General features: G+C 46.3%; 3 protein-coding genes across 3 annotated transcripts; all 3 read left to right on the top strand.

Moving 5' to 3' along the window:
* The first annotated feature begins 1,804 nt into the window (after positions 1 to 1,804).
* LOC112543394 (uncharacterized) lies at positions 1,805 to 5,677 on the top strand. Its single transcript, XM_025177640.2, has one exon. It carries the CDS (start codon positions 1,805 to 1,807, stop codon positions 5,675 to 5,677), a length of 3,873 nt encoding a protein of 1,290 aa, XP_025033408.2.
* Positions 5,678 to 7,250: 1,573 nt separating this feature from the next.
* Positions 7,251 to 10,479, top strand: LOC148214660 (uncharacterized). Its single transcript, XM_088149899.1, has one exon. It carries the CDS (start codon positions 7,285 to 7,287, stop codon positions 10,477 to 10,479), a length of 3,195 nt encoding a protein of 1,064 aa, XP_088006025.1. The 5' UTR covers positions 7,251 to 7,284.
* Positions 10,480 to 11,998: 1,519 nt separating this feature from the next.
* Positions 11,999 to 15,795, top strand: LOC112543235 (uncharacterized). The gene is made up of 2 exons (XM_088149900.1): positions 11,999 to 15,062; positions 15,713 to 15,795. The coding sequence occupies exons 1-2, from the start codon at positions 12,089 to 12,091 to the stop codon at positions 15,793 to 15,795; spliced, it is 3,057 nt and encodes a 1,018-aa protein (XP_088006026.1). The 5' UTR covers positions 11,999 to 12,088.
* The last annotated feature ends 1,199 nt before the right edge of the window (positions 15,796 to 16,994 follow it).

Here is a 16,994-nt window from a genome sequence, read left to right on the forward strand (position 1 = left end):
AGGAATCCAACATTTGCTGCTCTTAAATTGTCCTGAATTAGAATTGTAAGAGCAGTACCCCTTCCCAGCCCTGCTGCTAAGACAGAACAGGGCTCAGCGATCAGTGCAATGTAATTTACGCTGGTATATTTTTCAGCTGACTCAAGGACTGGTGGAATGCACTTTAAGGTGATTGTGAGGCTTTGCTCTCCATTTAGGACTTTTATACAGGGAGTCCTCATTTAGTAACTGCCTTGATTAGTGACCATTCACAATTTCGATGGTAATGAAAAAGTAACTTTGTGACTAATCCTTGCATTTGCAACCTTCGCAGCTCTGTAAAGCAAAGGAAAGCTGAAGTAAGATCATAAGCACAGTCATGGTTTCACTTAGTGACTGCTTTGCTTAACAACCAAGTTGCAGGTTCCAATTGTGGTCTCTGAATGAGGACTACCTGTACTGAAAAGGCCATAGCTTAATGACAGAGCACATCACTGCATCCAGAAGTTCTCAGTTTCTAACATCTCTGTTTAAAGTCAGAGACAATGTGGTGTAGTGGTTGAAGTATTGGACTACGTAGGAGTGGGGAGACACAGGTTCTGGCCCCCCTGCAGACACAGAAGCTCCCTAGGTGAATTTAGACCAGTCCCTCCCTCTCAGCCCAATTAACTCATAGGGTTTTATGTGGAAAATGGGGAAAAAAGGGTGCTATTTGAAGGGAAGGTGGAATATACAGGTAGTCCTCAACTTACAATGACAATTGGGACCAGAATTTCTATCACTAAGAATTGTGGTCATAAAGCACGACTGCATCATTTAGTGATGGCAATCCCTGCAGTCCCAGTTGTCATTGATAACTGAATCCCACGGACATTTGGCGAGGCAACTTTCTGCCAGCTTCCCACAACCAAAGTCAGTGGGGAAGCCGGCAGAAAGTTGCAAATCCCAGGCTAGCGGGCAGGTAAGTGGCTGCTGCCAGGTGGGGGAGTGAATAAGGGGGTGCACAAGGTGCCACGTAGGTTCGGGAGGGTGCACAGGGGTACATGAGAGGTGCTGCACAGGTTGGTGAGGGTGCACAGGGGGGCACAAGTGGCTGGTGCAACGCAAGCACAGAGGGGCTGGGGAGGGTGTGTGGATGAGGGAGACTTACCCCAGCAATTTGCAACCTTCCCTGCCAGCTTCCTCACTGACTTTCTTGGGAAGCTGGCAGGGAAAGTTGCCAATGGTGGTCACATGATCATGGGGTCCTTGGCAACGAGTTGTAAGTGTAAACAGATTGCCAAGCACCCAGATCGCAATCACATGACCATGGGGGTGCTGGGATGGCTGTAACTTTCAGGACCAGTTGTAACTACCATTCATTCAGCATTGTCATAACTTCGAACAGTTACTGAATGAATGAATGAATGAATGAATGAATGAATGAATGAATGGTCATAAGTTGAGGACTACCTGTACATCCAGTAAATAAACACATTCAACTAAAAGGATAGTTGGATATCTTCGCCCAAAGCCATGAAAATCTGCAGCTAGGAAAAATAGGACAGAGAAAGACTAATTAATTACTCAAACCAATAGAGAGCAGATTAATGTATCCAATCAATTTTGCTGCTTTTTGTAAGGAAATCCATATAATTATAAATTGATGTGCATGGTAAAGGGAGTCAAACTGTGTACCAGTAAGGAAACTTTCATGTAAACAAAAGGAAAGAAAACCTTGCTATAACTTTTGTTCTATTAGGAAATCGCAGTTTAAAAATTTGGTTCTGTCCTTCCCACTACTGAATTTAACCCGAATTATGTATCCATTCAAGCACCAGGTAGTATGGTAAAGGGAAGCTCTTCTGCTGAAACCTCCTCCTTCACTACAATCAAAGAGAATCCTTCTATCTCCCAGCAAACCACCTCGTCTCCTCCAGAGACCATAGTACGTACAACAGCTTCAGAAAAGAGCAGCATGATGACTTCTAGTAGTATTGAAACCATGAGTGCTATTCCAAAGAGCAGGGCATACTCCAGAGCTTTACCAGAGAGCATCACATTTGAATCTGCCACATCTGAAACAGCCACTTCTCCCCCAGAGAGGACAGAGTCCTCCACCTCTTTGCCAGCGAGGTCCATAATTACTAGTAGTACTTCAGAAACCACTACTCAAGTTCCAATTACAACAGAATACTTAACTACTTCTCAAGAGACCACCACGTTTGAATCTGCCACATCTGAAACAGCCACTTCTACCCCAGAAAGCACAGTGTCTTCCACGGCGTCAGCAGGGAGCAGCATAAACCAGAGTACAGAATACACTGCTTCTCCAGAAACCACGTTGCTATCCACAATAGCAGCAACCGCCATTTCTCCCTCAGAGAGCATAGAGCCCTCCACCACTTTGCCAGCGGGCTCCATAATTACTACTAGTACTTCAGAAACCACAACTCAACTTCCAATTACAAGAGAATACTCAACTTCTTCTTCAGAGTTTACCACATTTAAATCTGCTACATCTGAAACAGCCCCTTCTCCCCCAGAGAGTACAGTGTCCTCCACATCTTTGCTAGTGAGTGCCATAATTACTAGTAGTACTTCAGAAACCACTACTCAAGTTCCAATTACAACAGAATACTTAACTACTTCTCAAGAGACCACCACGTTTGAATCTGCCACATCTGAAACAGCCACTTCTACCCCAGAAAGCACAGTGTCTTCCACGGCGTCAGCAGGGAGCAGCATAAGTTCTACTCTTTCAGAAAGCATCACACCAACTCCCGAGAATACAGTGTCCTCCACATCTTTGCCAGCGAGCTCCATGATTACTAGTGGTACTTCAGAAACCACTACTCAACTTCCAGTGACTACTGAACATTTAACTATGTCTCCAGAAACCACCACCTTTGAATCCACAACAGCTGTGACAGTCCCTTCTCCCCCGGAGAGCACAGAGCCCTCCTCCTCTTTGCCAGCAAGCGCCATAATTACTACCAGTACTTCAGAAACCACTACTCAACTCCCAATGAATACAGAATACTCAACTACTTCTCCAGAAACCACCACGTTTCTATCCCCAACAGCAGCGACCACCATTTCTCCCTCAGAGAGCACAGAGCCCTCCTCCTCTTTCCCAACGAGCTCCATAATTACTACTAGTACTTCAGAAACAACTACTCAATTTCCAATTACAATAGAATACTCAACTACTTCTTCAGAGTCTACCACGTTTGAATCTGCCACATCTGAAATAGCCACTTCTCCCCCAGAGAGCACAGAGCCTTCCACGGCGTCAGCAGGGAGCAGCATAAGTTCTACTATTTCGGAAACCATCACACCAACTCCTGAGAGTACAGTGTCCGCCATCTCTTTGCCAGCAAGCTCCATAATTACTACTACTACTTCAGAAACCACTACTCAACTTCCAATGACTACTGAACAATTAACTACTTCTCCAGGAACCACCATGTTTGAATCTACAACAGCGGGGACAGCCACTTCAGAAACCATTACTCAACCTCCCATTATAACAGAATACTTAAGTACTTCTCCAGAGACCACCACGTTTGAATCTTCCACATCTGAAAAAGCGACTTCTCCCCCAGAAACAGTGTCTTCCACGGCGTCAGAAGGGAGCAGCGTAACTTCTACTCTTTCAGAAAACACAACACGAACAACAGAGAGTATGTTCTCTTCCACATCTTTCTCAGAGAGCACAATCATGGCATCAAGCTCCCCACATGCCACCCCTCCTGCTTCCGAAAGCACAGGGCCTCTTACACTTCCAACAGAGAGTTCAAGAGTTTCTTCTACCCCTGAGCAAACCTCGTCTCCTCCAGAGAGCATGGTACATACTACAGCTTCAGAAAAGAGCAGCATGATGACTTCTAGTAGTATTGAAACCGTGAATTCTATTCCAAACAGCACGGCGTACTCCACAGCTTTACCAGAGACCGCCACGTTTGAATCTGCATCTGAAACAGCCACTTCTCCCCCAGAGAGTACAGAGCCCTCCACCTCTTTCCCTGCAAGCCCCATAATTCCTACTAGTACTTCAGAAACCACTACTCAAATTCCAATTACAACAGAATACTTAACTACTTCTCAAGAGACCACCACCTTTCAATCTGCCACATCTGAAACAGCCACTTATCCCCCAGAAAGCACAGTGCCTTCCACGGTGTCAGCAGGGAGCAGCATAAGTTCTATTCTTTCAGAAAGCATCACACCAACTTCCGAGAATACAATGTCCTCCACATCTTTGCTAGCGAGCTCCATAATTACTATGAGTACTTCACAAACCACTACTCAACTTCCAATTACAACAGAATACTCAATTACTTCTCCAGAAACCACCACGTTTCTATCCACAACGGCAACGACAGCCACTTCTCCCACAGAGAGCACAGAGCCTTCCACGGTGTCAGCAGGGAGCAGCATAAGTTCTCCTCTTTCGGAAACCATCACACCAACTCCTGAGAGTACAGTGTCCTCCACATCTTTCTCAGAGAGCATCATCATGGCATCAAGCCCCCCCCACACTACCCCTCCTGCTTCCGAAAGCACAGGGCCTTCAAAGTTTCCAACAGAGAGTTCAAAAGTTCCTTCTACCTCCCAGGAAACCACCTCGTCTCCTCCAGAGAGCATAGTACCTACTATAGCTTCAGAAAAGAGCAGCATAACGACTGCTACTAGTACTGAAACCATGAGTTCTGTTCCAAACAGCACGGCTTACTCCACAGCTCTACCAGAGACCACCACGTTTGAATCTGCCACATCTGAAAGAGCGACTTCTTCCCCAGAGAGCACAGAACCCTCCACCTCTTTGCCAATGACCTCCATAATTACTGCTAGGATTTCAGAAACCACTACTGAACTTCCAATGACTGCAGAACACTTAACTAGTTCTCAAGAAAACACGTTTGAATCCACAGCAGCAGCGAGAGCCGCTTCTCCCCCAGATACAACAGAGCCCTCCACCTCCTTTCCTATGACCTCCATAATTACTATGAGTACTTCACAAACCACTACTCAACTTCCAATTACAACAGAATACTTAACACCTTCTCCACAGACCACCACTTTTGATTCTGCTACATCTGAAACAGCCACTTCTCCCCCAGAAACAGTGCCTTCCACGGCATCAGAAGGGAGCAGCATAACCTCTACTCCTTCAGAAAACACAACACCAACAACAGAGAGTACGTTCTCTTCCACATCTTTCTCAGAGAGCACCATCATGGCATCAAGCTCCCCATACACCACCTCTCCTGCGTCCGAAAGCATAGGGCCTCCTACATTTCCAACAGAGAGTTCAAGATTTCCTTCTACCCCTGAGCAAACCTCCTCGTCTCTTCCAGAGAGCATGGTACATACTACAGCTTCAGAAAACAGCAGCACGATGACTTCTAGTAGTATTGAAACAATGAGTTCTATTCCAAAGAGCATGGAATACTCCACAGCTTTACCAGAGACCACCACGTTTGAAACTGCCACATCTGAAAGAGCCACTTCTCCCCCAGAGAGTACCGAGCCCTCCACCTCTTTGTCAATGAGCTCCATAATTAGTACTAGTACTTCAGAAACCACTACTCAACTCCAAATGACTACAGAACACTCAACTATTTCTCCAGAAACCACCACGTTTGAATCCACAACAGCAGCAACAGTCCCTTTTCCCCAGACAGCACAGAGCCCTCCACCTCTTTCCCAATGAGCTCCATAATTATTACTCAACTTCCAGTGACCGCAGAACACATAACTACTTCTCAGGAAACCACCACGTTTGAATCCAGAGCAGCAGGGACAGCCACTTCTCCCCAGAGAGCACAGAGCCCTCCACCTCTTTCCCTATGAGCTCTATAATTATTACTAGTACTTTAGAAACCAGTACTCAAGTTCCAATCCCAACAGAATACTTAACTACTTCTTCAGAGTCCACCACATTTGAATCTGCCACATCTAAAACAGCCACTTCTCCCCCACAGAGCACAGAGCCCTCCACCTCTTTCCCAGCCAGCGCCATAATTACTACTAGTACTTCAGAAACCACAACTCAACTTCCAATTACAAGAGAATACTCAACTTCTTCTTCAGAGTTTACCACGTTTAAATCTGCCACATCTGAAACAGCCCCTTCTCCCCCAGAGAGTACAGTATCCTCCACATCTTTGCTAGCGAGCGCCATAATTACTAGTAGTACTTCAGAAACCACTACTCAAGTTCCAAATACAACAGAATACTTAACTACCTCTCAAGAGACCACCATGTTTGAATCTGCCACATCTGAAACAGCCACCTCTACCCCAGAAAGCACAGTGTCTTCCACGGCGTCAGCAGGGAGCAGCATAAGTTCTACTCTTTCAGAAAGCATCACACCAACTCCCGAGAATACAGTGTCCTCCACATCTTTGCCAGCGAGCTCCATGATTACTAGTGGTACTTCAGAAACCACTACTCAACTTCCAGTGACTACTGAACATTTAACTATGTCTCCAGAAACCACCACCTTTGAATCCACAACAGCTGTGACAGTCCCTTCTCCCCGGAGAGCACAGAGCCCTCCTCCTCTTTGCCAGCAAGTGCCATAATTACTACCAGTACTTCAGAAACCACTACTCAACTCCCAATGAATACAGAATACTCAACTACTTCTCCAGAAACCACCACGTTTCTATCCCCAACAGCAGCGACCACCATTTCTCCCTCAGAGAGCACAGAGCCCTCCTCCTCTTTCCCAACGAGCTCCATAATTACTACTAGTACTTCAGAAACAACTACTCAATTTCCAATTACAATAGAATACTCAACTACTTCTTCAGAGTCTACCACGTTTGAATCTGCCACATCTGAAATAGCCACTTCTCCCCCAGAGAGCACAGAGCCTTCCACGGCGTCAGCAGGGAGCAGCATAAGTTCTACTATTTCGGAAACCATCACACCAACTCCTGAGAGTACAGTGTCCGCCACCTCTTTGCCAGCAAGCTCCATAATTACTACTACTACTTCAGAAACCACTACTCAACTTCCAATGACTACTGAACAATTAACTACTTCTCCAGGAACCACCATGTTTGAATCTACAACAGCGGGGACAGCCACTTCAGAAACCATTACTCAACCTCCCATTATAACAGAATACTTAAGTACTTCTCCAGAGACCACCACGTTTGAATCTTCCACATCTGAAAAAGCGACTTCTCCCCAGAAACAGTGTCTTCCACGGCGTCAGAAGGGAGCAGCGTAACTTCTACTCTTTCAGAAAACACAACACGAACAACAGAGAGTATGTTCTCTTCCACATCTTTCTCAGAGAGCACAATCATGGCATCAAGCTCCCCACATGCCACCCCTCCTGCTTCCGAAAGCACAGGGCCTCTTACACTTCCAACAGAGAGTTCAAGAGTTTCTTCTACCCCTGAGCAAACCTCGTCTCCTCCAGAGAGCATGGTACATACTACAGCTTCAGAAAAGAGCAGCATGATGACTTCTAGTAGTATTGAAACCGTGAATTCTATTCCAAACAGCACGGCGTACTCCACAGCTTTACCAGAGACCGCCACGTTTGAATCTGCATCTGAAACAGCCACTTCTCCCCCAGAGAGTACAGAGCCCTCCACCTCTTTCCCTGCAAGCCCCATAATTCCTACTAGTACTTCAGAAACCACTACTCAAATTCCAATTACAACAGAATACTTAACTACTTCTCAAGAGACCACCACCTTTCAATCTGCCACATCTGAAACAGCCACTTATCCCCCAGAAAGCACAGTGCCTTCCACGGTGTCAGCAGGGAGCAGCATAAGTTCTATTCTTTCAGAAAGCATCACACCAACTTCCGAGAATACAATGTCCTCCACATCTTTGCTAGCGAGCTCCATAATTACTATGAGTACTTCACAAACCACTACTCAACTTCCAATTACAACAGAATACTCAATTACTTCTCCAGAAACCACCACGTTTCTATCCACAACGGCAACGACAGCCACTTCTCCCACAGAGAGCACAGAGCCTTCCACGGTGTCAGCAGGGAGCAGCATAAGTTCTCCTCTTTCGGAAACCATCACACCAACTCCTGAGAGTACAGTGTCCTCCACATCTTTCTCAGAGAGCATCATCATGGCATCAAGCCCCCCCCACACTACCCCTCCTGCTTCCGAAAGCACAGGGCCTTCAAAGTTTCCAACAGAGAGTTCAAAAGTTCCTTCTACCTCCCAGGAAACCACCTCGTCTCCTCCAGAGAGCATAGTACCTACTATAGCTTCAGAAAAGAGCAGCATAACGACTGCTACTAGTACTGAAACCATGAGTTCTGTTCCAAACAGCACGGCTTACTCCACAGCTCTACCAGAGACCACCACGTTTGAATCTGCCACATCTGAAAGAGCGACTTCTTCCCCAGAGAGCACAGAACCCTCCACCTCTTTGCCAATGACCTCCATAATTACTGCTAGGATTTCAGAAACCACTACTGAACTTCCAATGACTGCAGAACACTTAACTAGTTCTCAAGAAAACACGTTTGAATCCACAGCAGCAGCGAGAGCCGCTTCTCCCCCAGATACAACAGAGCCCTCCACCTCCTTTCCTATGACCTCCATAATTACTATGAGTACTTCACAAACCACTACTCAACTTCCAATTACAACAGAATACTTAACACCTTCTCCACAGACCACCACTTTTGATTCTGCTACATCTGAAACAGCCACTTCTCCCCCAGAAACAGTGCCTTCCACGGCATCAGAAGGGAGCAGCATAACCTCTACTCCTTCAGAAAACACAACACCAACAACAGAGAGTACGTTCTCTTCCACATCTTTCTCAGAGAGCACCATCATGGCATCAAGCTCCCCATACACCACCTCTCCTGCGTCCGAAAGCATAGGGCCTCCTACATTTCCAACAGAGAGTTCAAGATTTCCTTCTACCCCTGAGCAAACCTCCTCGTCTCTTCCAGAGAGCATGGTACATACTACAGCTTCAGAAAACAGCAGCACGATGACTTCTAGTAGTATTGAAACAATGAGTTCTATTCCAAAGAGCATGGAATACTCCACAGCTTTACCAGAGACCACCACGTTTGAAACTGCCACATCTGAAAGAGCCACTTCTCCCCCAGAGAGTACCGAGCCCTCCACCTCTTTGTCAATGAGCTCCATAATTAGTACTAGTACTTCAGAAACCACTACTCAACTCCAAATGACTACAGAACACTCAACTATTTCTCCAGAAACCACCACGTTTGAATCCACAACAGCAGCAACAGTCCCTTTTCCCCCAGACAGCACAGAGCCCTCCACCTCTTTCCCAATGAGCTCCATAATTATTACTCAACTTCCAGTGACCGCAGAACACATAACTACTTCTCAGGAAACCACCACGTTTGAATCCAGAGCAGCAGGGACAGCCACTTCTCCCCCAGAGAGCACAGAGCCCTCCACCTCTTTCCCTATGAGCTCTATAATTATTACTAGTACTTTAGAAACCAGTACTCAAGTTCCAATCCCAACAGAATACTTAACTACTTCTTCAGAGTCCACCACATTTGAATCTGCCACATCTAAAACAGCCACTTCTCCCCCACAGAGCACAGAGCCCTCCACCTCTTTCCCAGCCAGCGCCATAATTACTACTAGTACTTCAGAAACCACAACTCAACTTCCAATTACAAGAGAATACTCAACTTCTTCTTCAGAGTTTACCACGTTTAAATCTGCCACATCTGAAACAGCCCCTTCTCCCCCAGAGAGTACAGTATCCTCCACATCTTTGCTAGCGAGCGCCATAATTACTAGTAGTACTTCAGAAACCACTACTCAAGTTCCAAATACAACAGAATACTTAACTACCTCTCAAGAGACCACCATGTTTGAATCTGCCACATCTGAAACAGCCACCTCTACCCCAGAAAGCACAGTGTCTTCCACGGCGTCAGCAGGGAGCAGCATAAGTTCTACTCTTTCAGAAAGCATCACACCAACTCCCGAGAATACAGTGTCCTCCACATCTTTGCCAGCGAGCTCCATGATTACTAGTGGTACTTCAGAAACCACTACTCAACTTCCAGTGACTACTGAACATTTAACTATGTCTCCAGAAACCACCACCTTTGAATCCACAACAGCTGTGACAGTCCCTTCTCCCCCGGAGAGCACAGAGCCCTCCTCCTCTTTGCCAGCAAGTGCCATAATTACTACCAGTACTTCAGAAACCACTACTCAACTCCCAATGAATACAGAATACTCAACTACTTCTCCAGAAACCACCACGTTTCTATCCCCAACAGCAGCGACCACCATTTCTCCCTCAGAGAGCACAGAGCCCTCCTCCTCTTTCCCAACGAGCTCCATAATTACTACTAGTACTTCAGAAACAACTACTCAATTTCCAATTACAATAGAATACTCAACTACTTCTTCAGAGTCTACCACGTTTGAATCTGCCACATCTGAAATAGCCACTTCTCCCCAGAGAGCACAGAGCCTTCCACGGCGTCAGCAGGGAGCAGCATAAGTTCTACTATTTCGGAAACCATCACACCAACTCCTGAGAGTACAGTGTCCGCCACCTCTTTGCCAGCAAGCTCCATAATTACTACTACTACTTCAGAAACCACTACTCAACTTCCAATGACTACTGAACAATTAACTACTTCTCCAGGAACCACCATGTTTGAATCTACAACAGCGGGGACAGCCACTTCAGAAACCATTACTCAACCTCCCATTATAACAGAATACTTAAGTACTTCTCCAGAGACCACCACGTTTGAATCTTCCACATCTGAAAAAGCGACTTCTCCCCCAGAAACAGTGTCTTCCACGGCGTCAGAAGGGAGCAGCGTAACTTCTACTCTTTCAGAAAACACAACACGAACAACAGAGAGTATGTTCTCTTCCACATCTTTCTCAGAGAGCACAATCATGGCATCAAGCTCCCCACATGCCACCCCTCCTGCTTCCGAAAGCACAGGGCCTCTTACACTTCCAACAGAGAGTTCAAGAGTTTCTTCTACCCCTGAGCAAACCTCGTCTCCTCCAGAGAGCATGGTACATACTACAGCTTCAGAAAAGAGCAGCATGATGACTTCTAGTAGTATTGAAACTGTGAATTCTATTCCAAACAGCACGGCGTACTCCACAGCTTTACCAGAGACCGCCACGTTTGAATCTGCATCTGAAACAGCCACTTCTCCCCCAGAGAGTATAGAGCCCTCCACCTCTTTCCCTGCAAGCCCCATAATTCCTACTAGTACTTCAGAAACCACTACTCAAATTCCAATTACAACAGAATACTTAACTACTTCTCAAGAGACCACCACCTTTCAATCTGCCACATCTGAAACAGCCACTTATCCCCCAGAAAGCACAGTGCCTTCCACGGTGTCAGCAGGGAGCAGCATAAGTTCTATTCTTTCAGAAAGCATCACACCAACTTCCGAGAATACAATGTCCTCCACATCTTTGCTAGCGAGCTCCATAATTACTATGAGTACTTCAGAAACCACTACTCAACTTCCAGTGACTACTGAACATTTAACTACGTCTCCAGAAACCACCACCTTTGAATCCACAACAGCTGTGACAGTCCCTTCTCCCCCGGAGAGCACAGAGCCCTCCTCCTCTTTGCCAGCAAGCGCCATAATTACTACCAGTACTTCAGAAACCACTACTCAACTCCCAATGAATACAGAATACTCAACTACTTCTCCAGAAACCACCACGTTTCTATCCCCAACAGCAGCGACCACCATTTCTCCCTCAGAGAGCACAGAGCCCTCCTCCTCTTTCCCAACGAGCTCCATAATTACTACTAGTACTTCAGAAACAACTACTCAATTTCCAATTACAATAGAATACTCAACTACTTCTTCAGAGTCTACCACGTTTGAATCTGCCACATCTGAAATAGCCACTTCTCCCCAGAGAGCACAGAGCCTTCCACGGCGTCAGCAGGGAGCAGCATAAGTTCTACTATTTCGGAAACCATCACACCAACTCCTGAGAGTACAGTGTCCGCCATCTCTTTGCCAGCAAGCTCCATAATTACTACTACTACTTCAGAAACCACTACTCAACTTCCAATGACTACTGAACAATTAACTACTTCTCCAGGAACCACCATGTTTGAATCTACAACAGCGGGGACAGCCACTTCAGAAACCATTACTCAACCTCCCATTATAACAGAATACTTAAGTACTTCTCCAGAGACCACCACGTTTGAATCTTCCACATCTGAAAAAGCGACTTCTCCCCCAGAAACAGTGTCTTCCACGGCGTCAGAAGGGAGCAGCGTAACTTCTACTCTTTCAGAAAACACAACACGAACAACAGAGAGTATGTTCTCTTCCACATCTTTCTCAGAGAGCACAATCATGGCATCAAGCTCCCCACATGCCACCCCTCCTGCTTCCGAAAGCACAGGGCCTCTTACACTTCCAACAGAGAGTTCAAGAGTTTCTTCTACCCCTGAGCAAACCTCGTCTCCTCCAGAGAGCATGGTACATACTACAGCTTCAGAAAAGAGCAGCATGATGACTTCTAGTAGTATTGAAACCGTGAATTCTATTCCAAACAGCACGGCGTACTCCACAGCTTTACCAGAGACCGCCACGTTTGAATCTGCATCTGAAACAGCCACTTCTCCCCCAGAGAGTACAGAGCCCTCCACCTCTTTCCCTGCAAGCCCCATAATTCCTACTAGTACTTCAGAAACCACTACTCAAATTCCAATTACAACAGAATACTTAACTACTTCTCAAGAGACCACCACCTTTCAATCTGCCACATCTGAAACAGCCACTTATCCCCCAGAAAGCACAGTGCCTTCCACGGTGTCAGCAGGGAGCAGCATAAGTTCTATTCTTTCAGAAAGCATCACACCAACTTCCGAGAATACAATGTCCTCCACATCTTTGCTAGCGAGCTCCATAATTACTATGAGTACTTCACAAACCACTACTCAACTTCCAATTACAACAGAATACTCAATTACTTCTCCAGAAACCACCACGTTTCTATCCACAACGGCAACGACAGCCACTTCTCCCACAGAGAGCACAGAGCCTTCCACGGTGTCAGCAGGGAGCAGCATAAGTTCTCCTCTTTCGGAAACCATCACACCAACTCCTGAGAGTACAGTGTCCTCCACATCTTTCTCAGAGAGCATCATCATGGCATCAAGCCCCCCCCACACTACCCCTCCTGCTTCCGAAAGCACAGGGCCTTCAAAGTTTCCAACAGAGAGTTCAAAAGTTCCTTCTACCTCCCAGGAAACCACCTCGTCTCCTCCAGAGAGCATAGTACCTACTATAGCTTCAGAAAAGAGCAGCATAACGACTGCTACTAGTACTGAAACCATGAGTTCTGTTCCAAACAGCACGGCTTACTCCACAGCTCTACCAGAGACCACCACGTTTGAATCTGCCACATCTGAAAGAGCGACTTCTTCCCCAGAGAGCACAGAACCCTCCACCTCTTTGCCAATGACCTCCATAATTACTGCTAGGATTTCAGAAACCACTACTGAACTTCCAATGACTGCAGAACACTTAACTAGTTCTCAAGAAAACACGTTTGAATCCACAGCAGCAGCGAGAGCCGCTTCTCCCCCAGATACAACAGAGCCCTCCACCTCCTTTCCTATGACCTCCATAATTACTATGAGTACTTCACAAACCACTACTCAACTTCCAATTACAACAGAATACTTAACACCTTCTCCACAGACCACCACTTTTGATTCTGCTACATCTGAAACAGCCACTTCTCCCCCAGAAACAGTGCCTTCCACGGCATCAGAAGGGAGCAGCATAACCTCTACTCCTTCAGAAAACACAACACCAACAACAGAGAGTACGTTCTCTTCCACATCTTTCTCAGAGAGCACCATCATGGCATCAAGCTCCCCATACACCACCTCTCCTGCGTCCGAAAGCATAGGGCCTCCTACATTTCCAACAGAGAGTTCAAGATTTCCTTCTACCCCTGAGCAAACCTCCTCGTCTCTTCCAGAGAGCATGGTACATACTACAGCTTCAGAAAACAGCAGCACGATGACTTCTAGTAGTATTGAAACAATGAGTTCTATTCCAAAGAGCATGGAATACTCCACAGCTTTACCAGAGACCACCACGTTTGAAACTGCCACATCTGAAAGAGCCACTTCTCCCCCAGAGAGTACCGAGCCCTCCACCTCTTTGTCAATGAGCTCCATAATTAGTACTAGTACTTCAGAAACCACTACTCAACTCCAAATGACTACAGAACACTCAACTATTTCTCCAGAAACCACCACGTTTGAATCCACAACAGCAGCAACAGTCCCTTTTCCCCCAGACAGCACAGAGCCCTCCACCTCTTTCCCAATGAGCTCCATAATTATTACTCAACTTCCAGTGACCGCAGAACACATAACTACTTCTCAGGAAACCACCACGTTTGAATCCAGAGCAGCAGGGACAGCCACTTCTCCCCCAGAGAGCACAGAGCCCTCCACCTCTTTCCCTATGAGCTCTATAATTATTACTAGTACTTTAGAAACCAGTACTCAAGTTCCAATCCCAACAGAATACTTAACTACTTCTTCAGAGTCCACCACATTTGAATCTGCCACATCTGAAACAGCCCCTTCTCCCCCAGAGAGTACAGTATCCTCCACATCTTTGCTAGCGAGCGCCATAATTACTAGTAGTACTTCAGAAACCACTACTCAAGTTCCAAATACAACAGAATACTTAACTACTTCTCAAGAGACCACCATGTTTGAATCTGCCACATCTGAAACAGCCACCTCTACCCCAGAAAGCACAGTGTCTTCCACGGCGTCAGCAGGGAGCAGCATAAGTTCTACTCTTTCAGAAAGCATCACACCAACTCCCGAGAATACAGTGTCCTCCACATCTTTGCCAGCGAGCTCCATAATTACTAGTGGTACTTCAGAAACCACTACTCAACTTCCAGTGACTACTGAACATTTAACTACGTCTCCAGAAATCACCACCTTTGAATCCACAACAGCAGTGACAGTCCCTTCTCCCCCGGAGAGCACAGAGCCCTCCTCCTCTTTGCCAGCAAGCGCCATAATTACTACCAGTACTTCAGAAACCACTACTCAACTCCCAATGAATACAGAATACACTACTTCTCCAGAAACCACCACGTTTCTATCCCCAACAGCAGCGACCACCATTCCTCCCTCAGAGAGTACAGAGCCCGCCACCTCTTTCCCAATGAGCTCCATAATTACTACTAGTACTTCCCAAACCACAACTCAACTTCCAATTACAAGAGAATACTCAATTACTTCTTCAGAGTCTACCACGTTTAAATCTGCCACATCTGAAACAGCCACTTCTCCCCCAGAGAGTACAGTGTCCTCCACATCTTTGCTAGCAAGCTCCATAATTACTATGAGTACTTCACAAACCACTACTCAACTTCCAATTACAACAGAATACTCAATTACTTCTCCAGAAACCACCACGTTTCTATCCACACCAGCAACGACAGCCACTTCTCCCACAGAGAGCACAGAGCCTTCCACGGTGTCAGCAGGGAGCAGCATAAGTTCTCCTCTTTCGGAAACCATCACACCAACTCCTGAGAGTACAGTGTCCTCCACACCTTTCTCGGAGAGCCTCATCATGGTATCAAGCCCCCCACACACTGCCCCTCCTGCTCCTGAAAGCACAGGGCCTTTAACACTTCCAACAGAGAGTTCAAAAGTTCCTTCTACCTCCCAGGAAACCACCTCGCTTCCTCCAAAGAGCATATTACATACTTCAGCTTCAGAAAAGAGCAGCATGATGACTGCTACTCGTACTGAAACCATGAGTTCTATTCCAAATACCATGGCTTACTCCACAGCTTTACCAGAGAGCACCACGTTGGAATCTGCCGCATCTGAAACAGCGACTTCTCCCCCAGAGAGGACAGAGCCCTCCACCTCTTTTCCAGCAAGCTCCATAATTACTATTAGTACTTCAGAAATCGCTCCTCAACTTCCAACTACAAGAGAATACTTAACTACTTCTCAAGAGACCACCACTTTTGAATCTGCCACATATGAAACAGCCACTTCTCCCCCAGAAAGCACAGTGCCTTCCGCGGCGTCAGCAGGGAGCAGCATAAGTTCTACTCTTTCAAAAAGCATCACACAAACTCCCGAGAATACAGTGTCCTCCATATCTTTGCTAGCGAGCTCCATAATTACTAGTAGTACTTCCGAAACCACTACTCCACTTCCAATTACAACAGAATACTTAACTACTTCTCCAGAGTCGACCACGTTTGAATCTGCCACATCTGAAACAGCCACTTCTCCCCCAGAAAGCACCATGCCTTCCACAGCATCAGCAGGGAGCAGCATAACCTCTACTCTTTCAGAAACCATCACACCAACTCCCAAGAGTACAGTGTCCTCCACACCTTTCTCGGAGAGCATCTTCATGACATCAAGCTCCCCACACACCACCCCTCCTGCTTCCGAAAGCACAGGGCCTTCAACATTTCCAACAGAGAGTTCAAAAGTTCCTTCTATCTCCCAGCAGACCACCTCGTCTCCTCCAGAGAGCATAGTACGTACAACAGCTTCAGAAAAGAGCAGCATGATGACTTCTAGTAGTATTGAAACCATGAGTGCTATTCCAAAGAGCACGGCATACTCCAGAGCTTTACCAGAGAGCACCACATTTGAATCTGCCACACCTGAAACAGCCACTTCTCCCTCAGAGAGCACAGAGCCGTCCACCTCTTTGCCAACGCGCTCCATAATTACTGCTAGTACTTCAGAAACGACCACTCAAATCCTTATGACTACAGTACACTTAACTCCTTTTCCAGAAACCACCACAGTTGAATCCACAACAGCAGTGACAGCCACCTCTCCCTCAGAGAGCACAGAGCCCTCTACCTCTTTCCCTACAAGCTCCCTAATTACTACTAGTACTTCGGAAACCACTACTCAACTCCCAATGACCATAGAACACTTAATTACTTCTCCAGAGACCACCATTTTTGAATCCA

This window comes from Python bivittatus, unplaced genomic scaffold (assembly GCF_059951505.1).
Source record: "Python bivittatus isolate LINGU-HERP-01145 unplaced genomic scaffold, Pbiv_v1 ctg000580_np1212, whole genome shotgun sequence".
Classification (NCBI taxonomy): Eukaryota; Metazoa; Chordata; class Lepidosauria; order Squamata; family Pythonidae; genus Python; species Python bivittatus.